The sequence below is a fragment of the Symsagittifera roscoffensis genome, chromosome 2 (assembly GCF_963678635.1).
Source record: "Symsagittifera roscoffensis chromosome 2, txSymRosc1.1, whole genome shotgun sequence".
Classification (NCBI taxonomy): Eukaryota; Metazoa; Xenacoelomorpha; order Acoela; family Convolutidae; genus Symsagittifera; species Symsagittifera roscoffensis.
In genome coordinates this window covers 7,138,421-7,158,892 of record NC_087063.1, presented here as the reverse complement: position 1 = coordinate 7,158,892, position 20,472 = coordinate 7,138,421, and the positions used below count along the sequence as shown (strand labels likewise).

At 37.1% G+C, this 20,472-nt stretch overlaps 2 protein-coding genes across 3 annotated transcripts in view; one reads left to right on the top strand and one right to left on the bottom strand.

The window, feature by feature from the left end:
• The window catches only part of LOC134840426 (phosphatidylinositol 3-kinase catalytic subunit type 3-like), a 513,967-nt gene that overhangs the window by 361,589 nt on the left and 131,906 nt on the right, over window positions 1-20,472 (bottom strand). The window lies entirely within an intron of this gene.
• LOC134840765 (DNA-directed RNA polymerase III subunit RPC1-like) overlaps window positions 1-20,472 on the top strand; it is an 80,220-nt gene that overhangs the window by 24,822 nt on the left and 34,926 nt on the right. For both annotated transcript variants that reach the window (XM_063856794.1, XM_063856793.1), the window contains exons 9-17: window positions 11,580-11,742; window positions 12,728-12,854; window positions 13,502-13,692; window positions 14,067-14,164; window positions 14,750-14,830; window positions 15,069-15,202; window positions 19,093-19,495; window positions 19,769-19,895; window positions 20,308-20,425. In XM_063856794.1, the coding sequence (XP_063712864.1) occupies window positions 11,580-11,742; window positions 12,728-12,854; window positions 13,502-13,692; window positions 14,067-14,164; window positions 14,750-14,830; window positions 15,069-15,202; window positions 19,093-19,495; window positions 19,769-19,895; window positions 20,308-20,425 (1,442 nt within the window). The remainder of the gene's footprint in view (window positions 1-11,579; window positions 11,743-12,727; window positions 12,855-13,501; window positions 13,693-14,066; window positions 14,165-14,749; window positions 14,831-15,068; window positions 15,203-19,092; window positions 19,496-19,768; window positions 19,896-20,307; window positions 20,426-20,472) is intronic.

Here is a 20,472-nt window from a genome sequence, read left to right as displayed (position 1 = left end):
GTAACCCTGGAGCTTTTCAAGTGACAGATACTTCGGCTTGTTTTGTCTGCCACGGCATGTCTACTGAGCTGTCACATTTGTGTGGTGGGAGGTCAAATGAGATTAAATCAGACATTCTGAAGTTTGGCTATTCATATTTTGGGTTTATTTTGGTCAGAAAGTAAACATTTATCTCGGGCTAGTTGCGATTGATTCGAAACAGTTTGTGTACTTACCATTGATTAGGTTTAATTTTATGCTGGTTAGTGGTTGATATTAATGGTTCTTATATTAGTTTCGGATGTTAAATATGCAAAACGTCTAGTCTTGTTCATTGAGTGTTTTTGAAGAAAGTTTATTATGATTTAATACAATAAGGAAGGAATTTGTGTTTAATGAACTTAAAATTTGTTTGTTGCTTTGAAGGTATGGATGTAAAAAATTTGTGTGAAATCGCGGATCAAGCTACCCTCTTTTCTGATACCAGAACCAACCCCTAAATGGCTTGGGGGGGGGGGGGGGGGAGGATAATAACATGGTCCAAAATTGAAGTAAATTATTGGTGCATTTTTGAAAACGGCGATTTTGACGTATCTTGCAATTTTTCTGCTTCACTATTATAAAAGCTGTTTGTTTTTTTTTGACATAGCCTGTTAATCCCACTTTTGTTTGCTCAATTGAAAAAGACGCTGCCAGTTTCTCTAATATTTGCTTTTTCGTCGGATCCAAATATGTATACAAACAGAACTGGAAGAATTGACCATTTCAGTCAAAACATACCAACAACTTTGTTTTCTTCAACGTGTTGAAAGCTTCAAAATAATAAGAGTGTAATCTTAATTTTATGGTTATAACTCTGGTTATGATTTGGTCACAATTAATTTGCAGTTGTGGGCTTGGTCTTGAAAAGAGGGAGGTTCTAGCAGTCGCTTTGTGTTTGTTAGTTGATAGTTTGAACTGGCCAGCAGTCATAAATAATATCGAATTTAACCGCAAATTGTGGCTAGCAACTTGCAAGGCAACCAACTGGAATTGAAATATGAAGCTCACTCCTTGTTGAAAACTTCCAACTTAATTCCTAATAACCAATCATAACTAGCTACGGAATCCATCTCACGGGTGATTTAAGTCGACCTCGACTTGAGGTATAAAAACCAATTTTTATAAACTATGAACTCTTTTCAAGTAAAAAACGAGACAATTTTTTTAGTTAACGCAGAAAAGGAGCTGTAAAACTAAACCAAAAAAGCTAATATTAGGTTTAAAAAAAGTTCCTTCTATTTAACATTAATCGATTTCTCTCGATATATTTTCATAGACATATTTCGTCTTAAATAGCATTCGTCTAGGCTCCACAGCCACTCCTTAAGTACTTGTTGGTCAGTTACACTATTAAAACAAGCGATGAAAGGCCTTTAGGCCACATGGGCGGGAAGCCTAACCAAGTGAGAAAGATTTGTGAAGCAAGCGAACGCATTTGCTATAAGTCTGCAAGTTCAGTGAAGCGTGATGTTGTATAAACGATTAAAACTTTCAATTTTGTTTATTTTCATGAAAATTTACCCATGAGGAAAAGAACCAACTAGGAGTTGCTGAAGTCGATCGCTGCCGTGTATCGATATTGAACGCGGTGCCGACAGGCAGGCATTTTTTGGATTAGGTAGTAATTTGTCGTTTCAAGGCTATGAAAGAGATTGATACATCATAACTTGTTTTTTTTTCTTTTTTTTCAAATTGTTATCTTTATTTGCAAAAAGTTTCATTTTTTAGCCGTTTGGGGGGAAAATTGAGAGGACTGAAACTATTTTTCAGCCGGAATCGAAATTGTTTGCAAAGGTCCGTATGCGGGCTTGAGTATCAGAAAACTTACTGTCTGTCAAATCTGCTCAAATTAATTGAGATGCGTCCAAGACATTAGCCATTTTTTGACAGCCAATTTCTGATAAAGTAGACTTGGGCTATTTTCAGGGTCGCAGTTAAATTTTGAAGAGGGAAAATTCTGATGCATTTTTTTTTCATTGGCGATAAAAATATTTATCAATTAGAAGCCCATAGCGTTTTTCCGCTTATTAGGGTTGCATATCTTTTTAGGGTTCCTTCTAGAATGACGTAATATTTCTCTAACTAGGGGGCGGAGTTTGATACAGGGGAGGGACATACTATTACATATATGGATGTGAAATGGTGTGTAATTTGAACAGCCTCAATGCTCTCTGTGGGCTGGTCTTAGCTGGTAATTGGACGATTGACTGACTAATTGACAGGCAGTCACTTGTAGTCTGACAGACAGATCTATTGTATGCCATTCAACTCAATGTGGTAAATCGCAGCGTGACTGACAATTACATTAGTCTTGACAGGCACTGCTAATCTCCTCAGCCACGGAGGCTCATTTCGAATTCTATCTTTATATTCGCCTCTCTTCTTTTTCTTATGCTGTTCTCTTCTCTTCTGGGCTTTTGTTACATTTTTTTGGTTCCTCTCGTAAGGCATGTAATATAATTTAGATCAACCATACATCCATCCCCCTCCCCTCCCCCCCCCAAAAAATGAACAAATTTAAGAGGAGGGAATTGTACGGTTGACGTGTAACTTACGGTGCGAAAAGACGCCGGTCAAGTTTTTGGTCAGACGAAAAGATGCCGCCAAGAAAAAATAAAAGAAACAAATATCAGATGTTGATATTATATACTGTGTTTTTGTGCAGTTTCAACAGTCAAAAAAGTTTTTAACTTGTGCAACATAATATAGTTGATTTTTTTTATTTCAGACCGCAGGCTGGTAATAGTATGATCCTCACTAAAGGAAGAGGTGATTTTTGTATGAAGTGGAAGGGGCTAGAAAGGTAAAAAGGAGTATCCTGTATCCTGGCTGGTAGAGTTTTCTCACAACAAGTTTTTGAGTTCAAAACCAAACTTGGCTTAAAAATTCGTAATTATTCCGTATCCAATTAATCGAACAAAAAGACTTGGTGCGGTCATTAAGTTAAAAGTAACGTCAAAAAACTTTGCTGTGTTTAAAAGTAAATTTTTTGTCATTGAGTAACGTCATTGAGCTTGTCATATTTTTGATGTAAAAATAAAATTTTGCCGTTTCAAAAAATATAGTTTTGCATGTATTTTTTGTGAAATTTTCCTTGGGCTTAGAAGTGAGTTTGCGACTCAAAAAAGTTGCTTCAATTTTCGATTTTTTTTCTATAAACAATTTCCTTAAAAATAGCTTAGTTTTTCAATAAAAATTGAGACCAGAGAAAAAGCTGTCTTTAATTTTTTTTCTAAAATTGTTGTGTAAAAATTGTAAAATCTTCATTTTTTTATACACTTAATGTATAAACTTAGAAGGACAAGTCATTTTTTTTGTAATGAGGTCAACCCATCTTATAAATTTTGCAGTTTTTACAGTAGCGTTACCGAATATCGTCGTAATTGAATTGAATCCGATCATAGGTTAATTGTTAAAGTGTTGTGTTTGGGGTTTATCGGTCGTGGCATTAATTTCAAGTCTTCAAAAAACTGCTTGTCTTTCTAATTTCATACATTAAGTGTATAAAAAAATGAATATTATACAAATTTCACTCAAAATTTTTTAAAAAAATTTTAGACTCACCAGATGCTTTTTTGATACGTTTAAAAGTATAATGAAACAAGGATAGCCGGTTGCAATGCGAGTAGATCAAATTAGTTGGTTTGTCAGGCTGATTTAAAAAAACTCGAAAATATGGAAAAACTTTAAAATTTTAAAGAAGAATTTTTTCTAAATTTCTGATTATCTTGGCAGTAAAAGTGCAAGAATGAGTCGTAAGGATCGCATTAATAACCTGAATAGTGCTATTGCTAAACAAACGTTGAAGTTGTACTGGGGAGGCTACGAAATTTGAAAATCAAATAGTTTATTACGTTAGCAATGATTTTATCCAAAACAAATCCAGTCGCACTTAAAATTATTTTTCCGGGTTGACAAAAATGTCTAATCATACAGTGTTCATTTATGAAAAACTTCATTTATGAAAAACTCATTTATGAAAAATCCAGAGGTTAATTGGCATTTACACACAGATAAACTGCGTTTGGTGGCGAAGAGTCAATGAATGTAGCAATTTTCTTATTGAGGTTTTGATGATTTTTTTTCAGCAGAAAGTCTTAAAATTTGTTCACGTTTAGTTTTGATTTTTCGCGGTTTGTTATTTGATTTGTTTTTAAGTTCAGATTATTTCTTTTGTTTTAATAGGTGTTAATGAGGTACTACTTTTGACTCCTAGAGCTTCACTTGAAGTGCTTGAATGAAAGCGAAAAAATGGAAAACTAATTCGTAGTTCCTTCCCTTCACTTAATGAAGTGGTCGGAACACATATCACTTGAAGCCTTTTTATTGTTCCGACTTTCGATACGAAAGTAACGGAATATTTGTGCTCGGGGTATGTTTTTTTCTTCAGACAAATTTCGACTTTTTAACTAGCCATTTTGACAAAGTTTTTGTTAAAAATCATTCGAAAGCTATTGTTGCCCTGAGCTCAAATGTGAAAAGATATTTCACCTGTGATCATTTTTCGTTAAGTTATGGGGGTTTAAAGATTGCCATTTTGGCCAATTTGGGACAAATGACGCGCAATATTTTTCGCGCTATTAACGCGTAAGCGGTGAGTTATTTCGTCTTAAAATCGTTCCAAACTGGGTGAAAGAAGCTTTTTTGCTATAATTGATTTGTTACAAGGAGCGTGTGGGGGGATGATTTTCATAAAAAAATTTTCATTTTTTTTCATTTCATTTTTTTACATTTAATTTTTTGATCTTATTACTGCTCCATAAAACCTTAAAAGGCAGTCGGAACATTCAGGTCTTCGCCCTGATACGAGCAGTCTTGTTTTATTTGTTGTCACATAAGTATGCGCTATGCTTTAATTATCTGGATTGGGCTTTTTTATTATAACCCTAAACATTTTGATTTGATTGGTGAAAAGAATTACACTCATGAGATTTGAAATGCTTCGAAAAGAAACGCTGAGATTATAGTTTTTGAAAATTTCAATTTTGATTTGATTTTTCAACTTTGATAAAACAAATTGAGAAAATCGAGTTGATAGTTTTGTAGCAATTTTCAGATTTACCAGAAATGATTGAAATGTTTTCATTCGGGCGAAGATAAATTTTTAAATGCTATGTTTGATCAGACGGTAAATTGTGCTCTCTATTATAAGTTCAAACTGAATTTTAGTTTATAGGGTTTCCACCCGAATAATTAGTTTATATCTTAAACCTATTTTCTCAAAGTGTGGGAGTTTTTTTTTACAGAAGTGTCAATAGTAGTTTTTTGAAATTGAAACGGCTTTAAGGCTCTGCAATTTGTTTTGTGAAGCTCAGTTTTTCCGTCTGTTTGAGTTCATTAACCTTTTTCCAACAGTCGGCTGACCAACTATTTTTTTTATTTTATGAGGGTTTAGAAATAGTCTAATGAATGTCTGCTTTGTTTCCATTTTTCTCTTCGAAACTATTGGTTGACAGTTTTCGGTTGGCTGTGGTTCAGATGAACGGCTTCGCCTGTGAAGAGTTTCCACTTAATCAACCACGTAATCGATCGTCCCTCTAAAATTAAACGGATATTTTTTGCAGTAAGCCAATTTGAAAATTCTGATGAATACTCTAAGTTCTGAAAAAGCTGAAAACTGCGGACTACGAGGTCCCATACAGGCATTGTTGAAATCATATTTGAAAAATATATCACAAGTAGTCAAAATAGGCTTCAAAATGCCGAAATTAAAAACTATTCATTGTGGAGTTCCACAGGGATCAGTGCTCTGGCCACTACTGTTCATTTTATTGATAAATGATTTACTAACGATTACAAACTCAGTGAACACATATTTATACGATGATGATACAGCAATGAAGCAAAAAGAACAAAACTTACACCAATACAACGAGAGTTTATCAAAATTAGGAAATTGGTCGGAAATCAATAAGCTCACTCTGAACCTAGACAAAACAATAAACATAAATTTCAATAGATAAATAGTAACAGGAATAGACAATATATAAATAAAAACCGATGTTAAAAAGGGACTCAATACTAAATACTTGGGGATTCACATGGACTCAAAATTAGATTTCAACTTTCATATTAACTTTTTTGTCAAAAAGTTAATGATTTTTGTGGGTTGCTCTACCGATTACGTGACGTACTAACGACAGCACAACTAATTAAAACCTTTTTCAGTCATATTCAGCCAGGACTGCAATATTGGGTTATTGTGTACGGCGCAGCTAATAAAATATCTCTACAAAAACTTGAAATCAAACAAAACCAAATACTGAGCGCTTTTTAAGAAAACGGAAAAAGTAGTCAGTAACATATTTTAAAGAAACCTACAAGATTTGCTCTGTGAAAGAATTGCACATATACGAGATATTCAAAAGTTTCATTAAGCTTTTACGAAAGGATTTAAAAACTGAATTCCTAAAAAGCTCAAACCAGCGAATAATTTCAATGGTAAAAGCCCGAAAATAATAGGTGTAAGGATAAAAAAAACTATTTAACTTCATTAAAATTTTTTTGAAGATTTTGCTGATACAGTCCGCAATCTTAATAATTGTCAATTAAACTCTTTTTCCGTGATCCTAGCGATTTATGCATCACAAATAACATAGAAATGATAGATCGTTTTTTTTCTAAAAGAGGGGGTTTTAGGGTATGGACAACTATAGTAGTTTACAGTAGAAACTTCTAAATACTTCTTAGAAATTGTACTGCTCAATTAAGGCATCACCTGACTATGCCTATCGGGCCTTTTGATGTCCTTGCATATCAGAATGATGTGAGTTGATAAATGTCTGTTGATCAATCTCTGATATGAAAACAATTGATTATTGATTATTATTATGATTATTATGAGTTCTGATTGGCTGAAAAAATGGCCCTTACCAAGTGCACGTTCTTTCGAAATTGATTTAGGGGGAAGATCTTTCTCTTGGTCTAGATGAGTCAATAATTTATTGATCATCAGGCTTTTTAGCAACGTTACCAAGATCGAAGCTGGTTTCGCCATTAAGATTTCCGCGAGCAGATGGCGTTCTTTTAACCGATAGAGCTTTTGGATCAAGTTAACATCCTCCTCCCCAAATAGACCACGTTAAGATCCTCCACCCTAGCGTTCATTCTAATTTAAATCTACTTAGCGCTGCATGTAAACTGCTTTAGTCTGATTGGCTGAAAATTCGAACTCAGAACCAAGTTAACATCCTCCCCCCTAAACGGATGGGGGTGAGGATGTTAACTTGGTCTTACTCACTTTGTGGATTGACCTTTTCGACCAAACTCAGGTATTTTTGACTTTCTTCATCAAACAAATGTGCTCGACATTTTGATCGACCCAGGCGAAATATGTTTCGACCGAATTGGGGCTTTCATTTAATATGAGTTCTCCTGAATTTTGTAGGCGTTTTTGTGACACTTACATGTCAAATCAAACTGAACTGCTCGGTTATTTTTATGACATATTTCTGATTTCAACGGAAGCGTCTGCTATCACTTCTGTCACATTGGCAATAATAAGAACACATTCATTATGTACAAGAGGGAAGTGATTTGTCAACAACACTCAACCGTTGTTTTGCTTATTTATTCATTGTTTGTTTGTTGAGGAGAAAGGAGGTGCGTTTGCTGTTAGTGGGCGGAGAATTGAAGCTGTCAATTTATAACAAGGTGGACTTTTGGACAGCCCCTCCTTTCATAAGTGTTGAAATCAGTTTTAAAGGGGCTGGTATATCTGATATTCGGCTTTTCATTTGCGCTGAGGCGGTCGGCGGTCAGTGTGCTATTACTGGAGTATTAAATTTCAACAAAAAGGAAGTAAATCGAAGGCGGTTGAATATGAAATTGGACTGAGATTGTTGGCAACAACTAATAGTAATAATAATGTGGCTCCTGCGAATCGCAGAAGACCTATCAGGAGGCCTTCACAGCAGGGGCGGATCTCAGAGATTCGACCCACTGCCGACCCAGAGGGTCCCCCTTTGTAATATTTTGAGATACCCATTTTTGGCTGACGGACCCTAAAACTTTTCTGAAGGCGCCTTAACAGAGACCAAAACAGAGTCTTTTTAGTGCTTTGGGAGAGCTTGGAAAATCAATTATGTCGTCTAAATTTGTTTGAAAATCCGCCCCACCCCTTCGAGAAAATCCTAGATCCGCCCCTGCTTAACAATCCTGTCGAGGATAGTACATTTCTTTTATCTCCCCACATTCCAGACTGTGTTATTTTGTTGAGCAAAGCTCTTTTTTTGCAACTCAATGCCGTTTTTTTTGCGTGTAGAACTTTCACGTGGTACCATTATTGCAGCCGAAATTCATATGCCTAATTAATTTTTGGTCCCAACTGATGACGTTTTAGTTGACTTACACCTTAAAATGTGTGCGCAACTGTTTAATCAGTTATGGTGAAAAGGGCAGCTAAGGCTATTGACTCCTGATCTCCTGATAGTGTTGGGTATGGGAATAAAAGACTAAAATGAATTTTAAAGGGGAGGTGGGTTTAATTTATCCTCTTCCTAGGTTAAGAAGGAAGAGGCAGGAAAAGAGGAAGTAGGCGGGACTAATTATGGATTGGCAATTCGGTGACAGTGACGTTGACGTTGATTGACTTGGTCTCTTCTCTCTCTGTTATTGTGTTACTCTGCCGTATTTGCTACATTTTAAAAATCTATCATGACCACCGATTCCAAACTGGTGTATAAAATGGACTATCGTTAGAATGCTCACTGAGCCTAAGTTTGCTGATGAACTTTGAAAGCTATGTCTTAAGTTCATTTTTTTCTTTGCAAACAGTATAAAGTAAACTTAATAGATAGAATTTTATGGTCCACGAATTGAAGAAAGATGCTTAAAAAGGAATAAATTGTCCTATGAACGCCTAAAAATTGTTGAAATAAACTTCAACAATGAAATTTCAAACTTCAACAATCAAAAATTTGAAAACAACCGGAAGAAATTAAATTGTGGTTGGGCAAAATAATTGAAGAACTAGTTCATTTTTGGCTATGTTTTTTTCTGTAGAGTAATACCTAATATATATTTTTCAAACTGAGGGTATTATGCCAATTGAGCTTTCTGCAGGATGGTAATGGGGGTGTGTGGTGGCGCCCGTGGCGCTGTTTTCATTCCCACCGGCCACGCACAGCAAGAATCCCTCTCTCTCCCTCCCCTTCCTGTTTAATCTCCTCTCTCGTGTCACTTCAGAACACCAACTGCACAACCCAACAGACAAGAGTAGCACTGCGTCAGTCCTCGTGGCTCCGCCTCATATTTTGCCCCATATGATATGTTTATTAGTGACAAGCAAGTCTTAGAGAAACATGATAGCTGTTTGGATTTTTCTGCTTCATTCTTTCTCTAGTTTGAAGCAATTGAATCAGCTTTGTACATTGAAATTTCATATTTTGCATGTATACAGGGCAGCAGATCTAGAATTTTTGCGTGAGAGGGGGCGAATTAAAAAAAATTGAATTTTTGCAACATTTTATAGGTCAACTAAATTCAATTGCCGAAGTCCCCAAAACACTAAATAAACCTGGTTTTAAAAAATGTTTTGGCCAAAAAGTTGTGGTTTTTTTTCAGCGCACGGTCCCCAAGTAAGCTAGTAGATATTTAGCACCCAAGATGCCCCTGAAAAAATGGAAGTTTAGTTGTTCAAAATGGGTGCCATGAAGCTGTACCAAATTGGGACCTTCCCCTTGGTTGGCGAGGGGGTCGAATCATCGCAAAAGCTTCCCCCCTTATTATGCCGTCATCTTTATTGATTCAATCACAGAATTTGCAAAGAAACACTTAAGCCTTATTTGAGTTTTCCTTGTTGAAAAGATTTTCAAACTATCTGTCGTTTTTTTATTTCTCGTGCTCTGTTTACTGTATTTAATCGTTAATAAAACTTTATTAAGTTTGAAAAACATTTTAAATTCTCTGTTTACTGTATTTAATCGTTAATAAAACTTTATTAAGTTTGAAAAACACTAGAGCACCCTTCCATCATGTCTCCATCAGAAACGCCAAAAGTTGGAAGAAAAAAAATAAGGAAATTTTTTTTGTAGTATGGCCCTGTTTCCAGAATGCTTGGAGGAAATATGTTTGCTATTTGTTGTATCATTTACTCACTATTTTACCAGGTATCTAGGTTTGTAGACCTGATGGTTTGCTTTGTTTGAGTCTGATGATTATCTATAATTGATCGAAAGTGTTTCGGTCTGATAATGATGTATAATTGAGTAAAACCGTCAATGCCATATTTGGAGGTGTCATCCGTCTCCTCCAGGTGGGACCGGTAACGCTGAAGTGGATATTATTACTCCTCCCACACGGATGGTATTGCACTGAGTAGGGTCGGAGGCAGTAAATAAAGAGACTTGAAAGATTATGATTTATTTTTTTATAAGAAAGACGAAATAGGTCCAGCTCCTTTTAGCCTTTTTTTTTACTTGTTCCACTTCCTGGTACCAAGTCTAGTTTCAAGTCTAACAGAGAATTTTAAAAAGTTTTTTGAAAACGAGTGGCTTCTGATAAAGAAGAAATGGTTTTTTTCTAGTTTGTAAATGCATTCATGAATTTAGGTACAGATTAGATTGCAAGCGGAGTTACATTTAAAATTGTTTTTCGTTTATTGTGAAATACTGACTTGTTTCGCGAAAAATTTCGTTTAACAAATAGTTTAATTGCATCTATGCGGCAGCTCGGCGTCGAAAGTTTTGTTTAAAAAAAATATGTAGCTGACATGCGGTTGCTATCATAATTTTGATCATTCTGTCCATTAGTGTCATAGCCAGTTCTGCAAAATCCCAGTTTTTCCAGAGAACCCTTTTGTGATCTAAAATGTCAATATTTTTCTCAGGTCCATAAGAAGTTCTTGGTTATACTTACTGATTATCAAGTTTTCGTAGTTAATGTTTATTTGAGGAATCGTCTAAACGTTACTTAACTTGAAAAAAAAACATATAATATTCAAAAATTATATATCTGATCATTTCTGTTCATATAACTGTATATGAATAGAAATATATACCGTTTATATAACGGTACTTTCGCAGTAACCGATAATCTTGTTTTTTTTTGCAAACGTAATTTATGTCAGGATTCTGTGTGGTTTGCACATAATCCGCCCTTTTTGATTGTTCCGGTTGTAAAAACAAACAGTAACTAGCTGCAAAATTTTTGAAAGACTTTTCTTAATGACAAACAAAAATGAGAAGGAGGGGGTGTTATGATGAGAAGGAGTAGGGACATTTGGCGACTCAGTGCTTGTGAAGTTTTGGTTCGATAATTTTCAGTCAATGTGGCTGAACCGAAATAGTTTTTTTTACTTCGATCAATTTTACGTTCGGATTTTTTCCCATTTCGTTTTTCGCAGGATTGTTTTTATATTACTCGCTGAAGTTTATAATGCCTTATCTTGGTATTTGCTCTAAATAAAAAGCAACATTGAACTACGCGGATTAGTGATTGCATTTTAACACCTAGGAATTTTTTTTTTAATTAGCAACTTTAGAATGGCGAGAATTTAAAGTTAAAGTTTTAGAATGGTGAGTTTAAAAATTTTCAAATTTAGAAATATTCTGTTGTAGGGTACGGAAAGCGTGAACTAGTCGCCAAGGATCTCCAGTTCGGAGACATCGTGCAGCGACATGTGATAGACGGGGACATGGTCCTGTTCAACAGACAACCTTCTCTGCACAAACTCTCAATCATGTGTCACAGGGCAAAGGTCATGCCCTTCCGCACTTTCAGGTCAATGAAGCCAAATCTAATCTCTAGGCTATGATGTTTCGAAGACAATCATGATCCGTGTTGGATGCTTAGATAAGACGCAATGTTTCGCAGCGTTGAAAAATTATCATAAACTTAATGAGAACCAGGGGCGGATTTAGGGGGGGGGGGGATGCCCCCCTCCTCAGGAATTCGACCCCCTGCCGACCCCTTTTGATATTTTTTCAGAAATCCATTTTTGGCCGACCGACCCTAAAATTTTTCTAAAGGCGCCTTGGGCGCCAATATATACTAACTTTGAGGGGGAGCGCGCGCCAAAAAACGCTATTTTTTTGTCAACATTTTTCAAAAAGTGCCCCAAAACGGCTTTTTTGACTGTTTTTTCAAAAATTTGCCTGCGGCGCAGAAAACTTTGTCAAAATAGGAGCAAAACAGTGCTTTGGGAGAGCTCGTAAACTCAATTTGGTCGACCTAAAAAAAAGGTCGTCAAAATTTTGGAAATTTTTTTGAAAATCCGCCCCCCCCTCGAGAAAATCCTAGATCCGCCCCTGATGAGAACATAAGTCTTAATTTCAAAAAGATAAAGCATTTTGTTGTGTCGATCGAAGTTTTATTTTTGCCGTAAATGAGAAGTTTAAGAAGTATTTTAGCTCATTTTCAAAAGTTTTTTAATGACAGTCATGAACTTCAGTTACGTTGAGTTTTGGCTGATAATGTGCATATCCTTTTAATACTGTAATAGCACTAGTAATGCCAGAATACTTATGTTCTACTTTGGCGGAGTAACTTGAAATGAGTCTCGATAAAAATTGTTGACCCTATCAATTTTGCTGAAGTATCAGAAAAGCCATTCCTAAATGGATATTCCTAAAAACATTTAAATGAACTCTGTGATGAAAGAAATGATTTTGAATAACATTCTGAACCAATTGCCGGGTGGTCACTTGATCGACAAGGGGCGTTAGTAAATTGCAAAAGAGCTGAAGTGTGTCGTTTGTTCTTCCAGGTTCAACGAGTGTGTCTGTGCTCCTTACAATGCGGACTTCGATGGCGATGAGATGAATCTGCATGTGCCTCAGACCGAGGAGGCCAGGGCAGAGGCCATGATCCTCATGAAGACCACAGAGAACATGGTATCTATCATAACTATTAAGTTATCTTTTAGAGCAGCCGTGGCCGATTGGGTAAGGCACGCGGACTTTACACAAAGGTCGTGGGTTTGAATCCCGCTTCGTTCACGGTTGGAGGGGTCCCAGTGTCATCCGCCTCCTCAAGGTGGGACCGCCTGCTGCAAAATGGATGATATCTCTCCTCTCTCTCTCTATCTCAGGCCAAAAACGGCGTTTTAGGCTCTTTTTAAAATTTTTTTAGAAAATTTAGAAGGCGAATTTAGAAAAATTTTAGGGTTTGTGAGCCAAAAATGGATATCTCAAAATAGTACAAAGGAAGACCCGTTGGTGGGTCGGCAGGTGAATCCCTGAGGGGGGATGGAAGGGGCAGTCGGCCGAAGCCCTCGCTAAATCCCCTGGTAATAGTCATTCATATTTAATGGTACGTTGTAAGAAGCTTCTCTGGTACGTTGTAAGAAAAAATTGTGGGTTTAATGATAGTTTGAACTGAATATTTGACCAGTTTTTTTGTTTTTTTTTGTCTTGATGTTGGTCGGACTATTCTATGAGTGTTGTTTAACATTAACAATCACTATATAGATTGGTCAAACACTTGCTGTTTCAAGTAATAATTTATTGCGAAAATAACGTAAGAAAAAAATTAATTTTAGGTGACCCCTAAAAATGGAGAGCCTGTGATCGCTGCTACTCAGGACTTCTTGACTGCCTCTTACCTCATGACTTTCAAAGACACTTTCTTCGACAAGACCAGAGCCATGCAGATCATTGCTTCCATCTTAGTCGGTCCAGACGAGCACTTGGTCATAGAACTGCCTAGACCCGCAATTTTGAAGCCTATTCGGTAGACTTATGATATAAGGGTCTCTGAATAGGTCCTTGATCAGAATGTTGAATAGGTCCTTGATCAAAGCGATTTTAGATAAAATTGCTGTCATCTAGTGGCAAAAAATTTTTTTGCTTTGTTGTTTGGATTAAGTTTTTGTCCACTGGTATGCGATGTAATATGTTGATTTAAGCTTATAAAAGGGGAAAACATTATTTATGACAACTGTGAACAGAAACCTGAAAATTCAGCTCAGAACTTGTTTGAAATTTTGATAATTTTCATGCCGCTAAAAGAACATGAAATGCTTTAGCTGTTTGAGGTAAATGCATATGTCATCTCATAATTGGTATGGCTAGGGACCCATCTATCATACTTGTACCCCCATTTAGACTATGGACTGGAAAACAGATTTACAGTCTGATCATCAAACCTAATTCTGCATGCACAGTCAAAGCCAATCTGAGGTGCAAAGGAAAGCAGTACAAAAGTGAGTTCAGTTCTTCTATTGGTTTATAACTTGAATCTACGATTGAAGAATTTTTGAATTTTTCGGTCGGAAGCAGAGGCGATAGAAAGTACTTCTTAACGTTTCTAAAATACACTTTGAGTAAAAGTTTGTTTTTGAATGCCAAGATTCTAAATGAAGTCTCGAATAATATTAGTCGTAGCAAAGAAGGTCTTACCGTGTTGATATTAGGCTAAAAGTCGATGTTTATAATTATGGTTTCTGCGATTCGCAGAGAATCTATGAAAGAATATCCAGCCTGTCTAAGCATAGTCAGTTTCTTTTATTTCCCCACATTCCAGACTTTACAGAGTTATTTTGGTTGTAACTCAAGGCCGCTTTTTGCGTGTAGAACTTTCACGTGGTACCACTATTGCAGCCGAAACTAGTCAGGCTGAAGTAGACCTGAAGCTAGAGGTCAAGTAAGAGCTCGTGCTCACTCTTTATCATTGCCATGGTAGGGGATCGAATATGCGATCTGACGATTTCAAAGTGAACACCTTACCACTATGCTACGTGCCTCCTATCAGACCTTGTGGGATTTTGACGACGAATTTTTCATTTCAGGTAGCAAAGAAGATATGGACTCGGATGACACGTTTGTGGTTGTCCGCAACTCGGAAATTATGTGTGGGCTTATGGAAAAAGGTAGCAATTTTTTCAATGTCGTTTAAATATATTGATCAATTTTATGTACAATTTTGTTGGTTTTGTGTACCAATTTTATCGATTTTATGTATCAGTTTTATAGGTTTTATGTATCAATTTTATCGATTTTATGTATCAATCCAACTTTTCCCTCGAAGTATGGTTGTCCAGTGTCGATGATTCGTTTGTTCAATAGATTGATCGTTCTATCGTACATTTAGACAATTTCTCGCTTCAGGTGTTCTGAGTTCTGGCTCCAAGGACAATCTGTTCTACGTGTTGTTGCGGGACTATGGCTCCAAAGTAGCGGCTGATGTCATGTTTCGAATGTGCAGAATATCCGCATTCTTCCTCATGAACAGAGGCTTCTCTGTACGTCTAATAGCTATGATTTATAAACTTGACTGCCAAATAATTAATCATAAAGAGCTTCAAATTATGATCGAATTGTTACATGTCTCCATGTTTTTGTAATTGTAAACGTAAACGCTTTTTACTTCCATTTCAAACTTTTTAGTAATTGTATCGAGAGGGTGGGAAGACACTATGGCGCTGGTGTGGTGATCTCTCATACATTTTTTTCAATTCCTTAGGACTAAAAGAGGCCAATTTTGATTTGTTGGAGGTTGGATTAGTAGCAGGTTTTTGAAAGTCGATGAATGTTGGGAAGACTATTATATAGGTCGTGATGATTTTTTTTCAGGAAAATTCTTAAAATTTGTTCAGTCTCTAATTTGGTTTTTCGTGGCTCGACTTGATTTTTTTTAAAGTTCAATTGCTACCTTTGAAGAAAGGAAGGCAAACTCCACTATCGAACATCAAAAGTGTCAAGTTCACAAAAACATAACCGACTTCTAATTTTGAAAGTGGATTTTAATTTTCAGATTTTCATTTCATAGCAGTTGTGCGAACCATTTCATAGCAGTTGTGCGTTCGCAAGGAGGCTTCACTCTGAACGTTAGTCAATGAGTGTTGTCCGGAAAAAAAAGGTGGTCGGAGGCCAGGATGAATTTGTTTTCCATCTTAAAGTGTTCCTAAAGTGTAGTCGAGACAAGTTCTTTGTGCGGAAGGCTTCGGTAAGTTTCTCCCCCTTCAAGAAGACGACAAGTGTTTTCGTCATGTCAGTCAGTGTCTGCGCCTTGCTCAAATGAGGCAAGCGGGATTTCTTTTCAGCTTCTCACTAAAGTTTCGCGAGCTTCATTCAACGTGAGTCGGGGTAGAATGAAACCAGGCATTGATATCAATCGGGGGAAAATAAGCATGAACAATTGCAAAAGAGACATGTTTGAGGATGGCTCTGGCGAATGTGTGAAAAAGTAACACTCAAGTCTAACTCTTGGCAGATTTAAAAATCCGTCGACGACTATCTTTTTTTGCCAATACATTTAGATGAGTTACCGATGTTCAAGAACAACAATAAATTAGGATCACGCGGCCAGGTTGAACTAATTGAAAATTGGGAATGGAAGGAGCGTAACTGCGATAAAAACGGTTAAAAAGTTTAATCAATTAGAGAAAATTGTGTTTCGTAATCTTATGTCAATGGATCTGCTTTCATTTGATTTATCATGTGTTCCTTCAGCTTCAGAGGTGGTAACATTGTGACCTCCTTGTCTTCTAAGAACTCACTGGCAAATGTAAAACTCTACAGGATCGTAGATTTCTCGTCGCCACGGTTTTCATCTAAATCATTAGTTAGAACAAAAAGTTGACCGGGATATTCATGCTTACAAAAAAAGTTTTTCAAAAAACAAATCAGTTTTTTTTTCTATTTCGTTGCCTTCATCGAGTCTTTTCCAACTGTCAGCTAGCTTTGTTTTCCTCCTCCAATCCCGAAGGGCAGCCATTGCACAAGGAACTACAACAAGCTCTGGGCTCAGAAGCAAGGGTTTTGGTTTCGTATGCTAACCATTTCATGGCAGTTAAGCGTTCGCAGGGAGGCTTCTCTCTGTACGTTAGTCAATGAATGTTGTCCGGAAAGGGGAGAGGGGCTCATCGGTGGTCAGCATGAATTTGTTTTCCATCTTAAAGTGTTCCTTCCGCATTCACATCCTGAGCCATAGCGGAGATCCAAACTTTGTCGGAGATCCAAACTTTGTCTGAAAGCCGTTTTTGTCTGCAATGATGTGGCCGTGAACATACAAACGACCCCACTGTCTCCTGAATGACCGAAAACGATGAACCGGTCATGAATTTTTCGGATTTCTGAGAAGTTTAGTCGAGACAAGGCCTCGTAAGTTTCTGGCCGTTCAAGAAGACGACAAGTGTTTGCGTCTTGTCAGTCAGTGGTATCTCTAACTATATCCCCCCTCTGGTACCTAGTAACGAATATCACCCTATAAAGAAGTAAATCAAAGGTAAAGCATATCACAACTTTGTGCCAAGTAACGAATATCTCTCTTTTGCAATAAAAGGGTATATAGTTAGATCCTGTCAGTGTCTGCGCCTTGCTTGAATTAACCGAGCGGGATTTCCTTGCAGCTTCTCAAGAAAGTTTCGCGAGCTTCATTCAACGTGATTCAGGGTAGTGCGAAACCAAGCCTTGATATCTATCGGGGAAAAAAGCATGAACTGTTGAAAGAGAGACATGTTTGAGGTTGGCTCTGGCGACTGTGAGAAAAAGTAATACTTAAATCCAGCTCTTGGCAGATTTAAAAATCCGCCGACGGCTATCCTTTTTTGCCAATACACTTGAGCATGAGATACCGATGTTCAGGAACAACAATAAATTAAGATCACGCGACCAGGTTGAAATCATTTAAAATTGGCAATGGAAGGAGCGTAACTGCGGTAAAAACGCTTAAAAAGTTTCATCAATTAGCGAAAGTTTTGTTTCGTAATCTTATGTCAATAGAGCTGCTTTCATTTGATTTCTCATGTGTTCCTTCAGCTTCAGAGGTGACAACATTGTGACCTCTTTGTCTTCTAACAACTCACTGGCAAATATAGAGACTCTACAGGATCGTAGATTTCTCGTCGCCACGGTTTTCACCTAAATCATTAGTTAGAACAAAAAGTTGACCGGGATATTCATGCTTACAAAAAGAAACATGTTGGCATACTGGCAGCGAGACGTTCCTTAGCCTAAAATTTGATGCCTCATTTCAGCAAGGAAGCTGTCGATTGGGGGCGGTCGCGAAAAATGTCTAAAGATTTTTTATCCCATGCGCTACTTTGTTTCTGAAAATGATGTGTGACACACGAGGTTATTTCTGATTTTTTTCTACAAATTTTTTTTATTAGTTTTTATGTAAATAGTTTTGGTCGGAACATTCTTCACACACGAAATTACTTTGTTTCAAGTTAATCATTACTTACTTGTTAATCGTAGGGTGTTTTCAGACATCACTGTCCATTGCCAGCCTTCTAAACATCCCGGACGATATCCCGCCACTTTCTGCGTTCCATCGCGCTTTCTTTGTAGATGTCAAACCAGCACTCATCCCATCTTTTGACGGACATCCTTGGCTGCTTTATGTTGCGCTTCAGTTTGTTTTAAAGACTTTGCGCCTCGTAGTACGATTATCGACTGGTGGTCGTTTCAAGAGTAACATTGGGATTTTCGTTTTCTCTCATTTGCAAGTCATGGCCCAACCATTTGAGTCACCGTGTTTTAAGAACTTCGGTAATACTTTTTTCGAGCTTCAACACTGCGCTTACCGCATGTGATGGCACAAATTGGTTTTTCGGGGCTATAAATTTAACGTATCTATTTTTGAAGGCTTTAAGCTTGTCCACATCTGAAACTTCAACAGGCCATGATTCGCAGCCATAACGAAGAGTACTTCTAACACAGGCGTAGTAAACTTCAGCTGTTATTCTCAAGGTTAAGTAGCGTGACTTCCACACATTGTTGAGCCTTCTAAATCTACAATTGGCCTTTTCAGTTCTCAGTTTGACTTTATGCGAAATGCTTATGTCTAATTAGATGTTGCTGCCTAGATAGGTAAAGTTGACCACAGTAGGGGTTGACAAGCGAGGAGTTGACCACAGCAGGTTAAATTTCAGGTTTCTTCTGTTCAGCAGAACTGTTTTTTATTTTTTTTTAGTTAATCATTAAAACGTCTGGATTTGAAATGGACTTTGATCCTAAGAAGTTTGATTAAAATTTTCATCTAATTTTTGGATCGGCTAATTTTGGAAAACTTTAATTTTAATTTTGAACACTTTTTCTATCAACGTTATTCTAAAGTGTAATTGAATCGAAACCGTTCTATTCTCTTCTTAAAAACGATGACATCTAATGAGCATTGTCATTTTAGATCGGAGTAGGCGACGTCCGACCAGGAATGCAGCTGAACAGTGCCAAAGCCGAATTGATCCGAGTGGGCTATGCTAAATGTACAGACCTGATTGAACAGGCCAAACTAGGCCAGCTATCAACCCAACCGGGATGCACGCCGGACGAAACTCTGGAAGCTAAAATTCTAAAAGAACTTTCAACAATTCGAGACCAAGGAGGAAAAGCGTGCAAGGCTAATCTACCGCACACGAATAGTCCACTTATAATGTCACTTGCAGGATCAAAAGGGTCTTTCATTAACATATGTCAGATGGTAGCGTCAGTTGGTCAGCAAGCTCTGAGTGGAAAACGGGTCCCTAATGGTTTTGAAAGTCGGTCGTTGCCTCATTTCGCGAAGGGATCCAAAGAACCAGAAGCGAAAGGTCGGTGGAACGGGACATTTTGAGAACATTTTTACGTCCAGTTTCCGGGTTTCTGGAATTGATTATTCGGGAAATTTTTTTATGTTGAAACTTACTCTGATTCTTAGTTTAATTAAGAATCATAGGATTTCGAAATCTTTTTACCATTAAAGTGACCAAGTCTTTAAAAATCAGATCTTAAAAAGGAGCCAAAAACAATTTACCGATAAAATACAGGAAAATAATGGTGGAAGTCGAAAAAAGGTACCTTTTACTGAATCATTTGTCCGACAGGTTTTGTGGCCGACAGTTTCTACTCTGGCCTGACCCCCACGGAGTTCTTTTTCCACACGATGGGGGGTCGAGAAGGACTTGTGGACACAGCTGTGAAAACGGCAGAGACGGGATACATGCAGAGAAGGTTAGTGATTAGGCCTTCAATAACCAGACTTTGAGGACTTGTAAGGAAATAACCAGACTTTTATGAAATAGAAGTTTGTGAAATATAAGTTAACTCTCACATTTCCTCTCTCCAACTAAAAATAAGTCTGAAAATTGAAATAATCGGACCAGTTTTTCTCGACACCGAGGCCTGTGAGACAACATGATATGACTTCACGCCGTTTGACTTTGATTTTGGCTCCTGAGTTTTGTGTTAAAACACACCCTAGCCCATTGTTCAACCAGGCGTGATAATAAAAATTACGATCGTATCTTCCTTCTTAGCCGTCTATGAAACTCCTCAGCAAATTGTGATTAGGTTGATCCTCCCCTGATTAGGTTGACTTGTTTATTAATGTTTACTTACTTAATGAATTGTCTCACTTGTGAAGGTTGGTCAAGTGTCTTGAAGATCTGTGTGTGCACTATGACACCACTGTGAGGAATTCGACCAATGAGATTGTCCAGTTCACCTATGGGGCTGATGGTCTGGACCCATGCTACATGGAGGTAAAGTTAGAAAATAACTCTCAATTGTTACTGAGACTATAATTATA